At 37.3% G+C, this 5112-nt stretch overlaps 1 protein-coding gene across 1 annotated transcript; it reads right to left on the bottom strand.

The window, feature by feature from the left end:
* Positions 1–408: 408 nt before the first annotated feature.
* Positions 409–951, bottom strand: LOC124880666 (gastrula zinc finger protein XlCGF49.1-like; the record flags this gene model as incomplete). Its single annotated transcript, XM_047385913.1, has 1 exon — positions 409–951. A coding segment is annotated over one exon (543 nt), but the record flags the coding sequence as incomplete, so codon positions are not given.
* Positions 952–5112: the final 4161 nt, after the last annotated feature.

The raw sequence follows: 5112 nt of genomic DNA, 5'->3' as shown, positions 1-5112 counted from the left end.
CATAGATCACAACACAAAGGTTTCTGTCCAGTGTGGATTCTCATATGTGTGTTTAAATGTCCTTTTCGGCTAAATCTTTTTCCACATAGATCACAACAGAAAGGTTTCTGTCCAGTGTGGATTCTCATATGTGTGTTTAAATGTCCTTTTCGGCTAAATCTTTTTCCACATAGATCACAACAGAAAGGTTTCTGTCCAGTGTGGATTCTCATATGTGTGTTTAAATGTCCTTTTTGGCTAAATCTTTGTCCACATAGATCACAACAGAAAGGTTTCTGTCCAGTGTGGATTCTCATGTGTGTGTTTAAACTTCCTTTTTGGTTAAATCTGTGTCCACATAGATCACAACACAAAGGTTTCTGTCCAGTGTGGATTCTCATATGTGTTTAAATGTCCTTTTCGGCTAAATCTTTTTCCACATAGATCACAACAGAAAGGTTTCTGTCCAGTGTGGATTCTCATGTGTTTGTTTAAACTTCCTTTTTGGCTAAATCTGTGTCCACATAGATCACAACACAAAGGTTTCTGTCCAGTGTGGATTCTCATATGTGTGTTTAAATGTCCTTTTCGGCTAAATCTTTTTCCACATAGATCACAACAGAAAGGTTTCTGTCCAGTGTGGATTCTCATATGTGTGTTTAAACTTCCTTTTTGGCTAAATCTGTGTCCACATAGATCACAACACAAAGGTTTCTGTCCAGTGTGGATTCTCATATGTGTGTTTAAATGTCCTTTTCGGCTAAATCTTTTTCCACATAGATCACAACAGAAAGGTTTCTGTCCAGTGTGGATTCTCATATGTGTGTTTAAATGTCCTTTTCGGCTAAATCTTTTTCCACATAGATCACAACAGAAAGGTTTCTGTCCAGTGTGGATTCTCATATGTGTGTTTAAATGTCCTTTTCGGCTAAATCTGTGTCCACATAGATCACAACAGAAAGGTTTCTCTCCAGTGTGGATTCTCATGTGTCTGTTTAAAGGTCCTTTTCCAATAAAGGTTTTACCACAGTCTTCACAGCTAAACTTCACTCCTGTCTGGACTTTCCTTGGCAATTCCACATTTTTCTTCTTTGTGAAACAGTTCTTCCTATCCAGCGAGCTTAAAGATCTTATTTCTGAATTTATCATGTCTTTCTGAAGAAAGCTACGGTTAACAAATTGTTCAGCAAACTCAGGGAAGCTAAAAGGTTTGTTAATGTTTCCATCATCGGTCTTTTCATCCTTCTCAGTGTCTTCAGTTTCTGAGGAAATGGAACCATCTCCATGATCTTGTATCCTGATGGATTCTTCTCCTCCATCGATGTCTTCTGGATTCGCTCTGCCTTTAATTTGGTCTTGATAAAGCTGTGAGAGCAGAGGGGACTGTTCATCATCCTCACTCTTTATGGGAGTAGCAGTGACTGGAAACCTGATGGCATCAATCTCCTCCTTCCCATTGAGCTGCTCTCCCCCCAGACTGGTGTAGACCTCCTCCTGTTCCTCCTTTATGTGGTGGGGCTTTGGGTCATGTAGGTCAGCACAAGGTCTGTGCTTTACAGGAGCTGCTTCTTTAACCATCAGCATCTGCTTAACATCTGCAGGAAACACATCATGATTATTAGAAAGTTTTTTGACTTCAGCCTGGACTGAGTCACTTTTTAATAAAGATATATTTAGGTACTTTGGTTACATTAAATTCTTTGATTTAATTACCATTTATTCTTATCCTTTTATTTTGCATTGTTGCTTCTTATGTCTGTTGATTTATGTCATGATCTGTTCACTTATTCTCAACAACCATATACTGAAACCATTTTAGTCTTTTTTGTCTCCATCTCGCTTGTCTACGATTGTTTACAGTGTGCCGCATAATTAATCTTTTTAACTAGTTTCTATGTGGAATAATCAGGTTTTAAAGCAGGTATAATAAGCAATGAACATGTCAACTTTTTCTCAGTTTAATATAAATTTTAAAAACAATGACATATAATTCACACCAGATGTTGGCAACTATCAAATACTCCTCATGTAATAAGAAATTGAAGCCAATTATTCCACAAAGAAAGTTAAGGGTAAAAACTTGGAATGACAGAGAATAAGGATTTAACCCATGAAGAAATGGATGTCTGAAGGTGTATAAAAAGCCAAACAACCATATTAAATCTGTCAGCATTTAGAAAGCATCTTTTATATGATCAAATCAATATCAGCTGGTTTAAAATTTATTGATATCCTATAAGAAGGTTTCTTATTACTAAAGTATTGCACAGAGAGATAAAACTGGCAAAAGCAAAGAGACCTTCACAAAAACGTCTTACTATTGCAAAACATACTAATGGCAATGATTACAGCTGCATTTCTAAGCTTCTGACTGTTCCAGTGAGCGCTGCTGCAACCATAATCCTAAAGTGGAAAGGACAATTTCACCGTAGACCAGTCAAAGTCAGGTGCCCCTAGAAAGACGTCTGGTCTTGTGGTTTAAGGTAGCTAAGGTGACTTAATAAATTCCAGACCTATATCCAATCTACCGTTCTCATCCAAAATTCTTGAGAAAATAGTTCTCAAATTAGTAATCATTAATAGGAGGCTAGCTCCCTGGTTTAATTCAGAGCTGCATACTTTAAAGCACAATGTTAGAAAATTGGAGAGAAAATGTCGCTCTACACACCTAAAGGATTCCTACTTAATCTGGAAAAATAGCCTACTGTTGTATAAAAAGACACTTCACCAAGCTAGAACAGCTTATTTCTCATCATTAATATAAGAGAACAAGAATAATCCTAGGTTTCTCTTTACTACAGTTGCTAAACCTTTGCTTAAGAAACCTTTGCTTAATCGAGATGACTTAATTACAGACCTTTATCCAATCTTCCATTCTTATCTAACATTCTTGAGAAAATAGTTGCTAATCAACTGTGTGAGCATTTACACAGCAATGACCTGTTTGAAGAGTTTCAGTCAGGTTTCAGAGCTCATCATAGCACTAAAACAGCTCTGCTGAAAGTCACTAATAATATTCTTATGGCCTCAGATAATGGACTTGTGTCTGTTCTGGTTCTGTTAGATCTCAGTGCTGCATTTGAAAGTCGATCATAATATTCTCTTAAAAAGGCTGGAATATTCTGTAGGGATCAGGGGAACAGCGCTAGGCTGGTTTAAATCTTATTTGTATGACAGATTCCAGTTTGTTCATGTAAATGATAAATGATCTTTAAACTCCAGGGTTAATTGTGGAGTACCACAGGGTTCAGTACTTGGGCCAATTCTCTTTACTATATACATGCTTCAAATAGGTCAAATTATCAGGCAGCATAGGATAACATTTTCCTGTTATGCTGATGATACTCAGCTTTACTTATCCACAAATCCTGATGAGCCCAACTAGTTATATAGACTACAAGCATGTCTTGAAGACATAAAAGCTTGGATGATTTTAAATTTTCTGCTTCTAAATCTAGACAAGACGGAAGTTGTCGTTTTTGGACCCGAATCTTTGAAAAAGAAACTGCTTAGTCAATCACTTAACCTGGATGGCATTAAATTGACCTCCAGTATTAAAGTAAAAAACCTTGGTGTTACTTTTGACCAGGACATGTCATTTAAATCCCATATTAAACAGGTTTCTAGGACTTCCTTCTTTCATTGCCAAAATTAGAAATATCCTACTCACGAGTGATGCTGAAAAATTAGTCCATGCATATGTTTCTTCAAGGCTGGAGTATTGTAAACCTTCAGCTACTCCAAAACATCGGGAATGTCAGGATTAATTGAAATGTATGTACCTGACTTGAAATCTGTATGATTTGATTGAATTGACTTTGTAAAGTGCCTTAAGATGACATGTGTTATGAATTGGCGCTATATAAATAAAACTAAATTCTGACAAAGGAGTCAAAAGAATAATCAAACAAGTTGTCCAAGAGTCAAGGAGCACTCACAGAAAGCCTAAGAAAGACCAGGAATAAGCAGGTACAGTTTTTCCCCAATTTTAATGTTTTCAACTGCAATGGTCTTCAGAATAGGTTCATACACAGAGGAGGCAGAGAACCAGTCTACTAGAAGACATGAGGCAAGACGAAGAGGTGCGAACAGGCAGGCAAAAGAGCAGACATGGAAGGATTGGTCCAACAAGTGTTTAGCAAGAATCATAGATCTAGCATCGGAAACTGGGTCATAAACAATAAGTTGATCATGAACAGTGCTGGAACGTTGTGGCAAGGCAAAGAAATGGTCTGGCATTGGAGGAGAAACAGGTGAGTGAATTGATCAGACAGTTGTGCTAAGCTGAGCAACATGGGCGATCACAATTCATGACACTAAGTCCTATTACAGTTTTCTGAAAACATATCGTTGATTGTTTTAATTTGATAATGAAACCTTTGGATGTCAGATGTTTGATTTTAACCAAACATAATTAGCAACAACCTCTGTGAAACGATGCACTTCATTACCTGAGAAACTTTATGTTTAGGAAAAAAAAAAAGCCAATATTGCCTTTATGGTCTGGCTGCTGGCTCCCATGGTTGCCATGGCAGAAATCTGTGCTATGTTCCTGTCTCCCAGCCTTGTTGTTCCTTCCCTTGAATGTTACTCACTGCTTCATAATGCTGGTAGAAAAACCTGTTTCCAAGGGAACACTGTGAAAAGAGGATACTCCTAGAATATGAATAACACGTTGATCCTGGTTCATAACAAAGTCATTAAAATCTATGCATCTGGAAAGGGTTACAGATGTTTCAAAAGGTTTGGGAATCCAGATAACCACCGTGAGAGCCATCCTCCATAAAATAAAGACAATGTGGAACAACAGGGAACCTTTCCAGGAGTAACCTGCCTACCAAAAATAGTCTCATTTTTTTACTTTTCACTTTTCAGCAACCAGGCACTCAAAGCGCTGTACATGAGGAAAAGCATTACAATGATACAGAAAATCAAACACAGAAAAACAAATCAAATGACTAATAATCCTTGGGAGTTTACTGGTAAGAGCTGGTTCTAATCCAATCTTTCTAATAGACGTAATTAGCTCTTTAAGTCCTCTGAGGTAAGGAATTTATCCGGTGCTAGAAGAAAAATGATAAGTACTCCAAGAAAACTAATCTAATAGGTCACAACAAAACCCAGGACAACATC

Source organism: Girardinichthys multiradiatus, chromosome 14, assembly GCF_021462225.1.
Source record: "Girardinichthys multiradiatus isolate DD_20200921_A chromosome 14, DD_fGirMul_XY1, whole genome shotgun sequence".
Classification (NCBI taxonomy): Eukaryota; Metazoa; Chordata; class Actinopteri; order Cyprinodontiformes; family Goodeidae; genus Girardinichthys; species Girardinichthys multiradiatus.
This window is presented reverse-complemented; position numbering and strand designations above follow the sequence as displayed.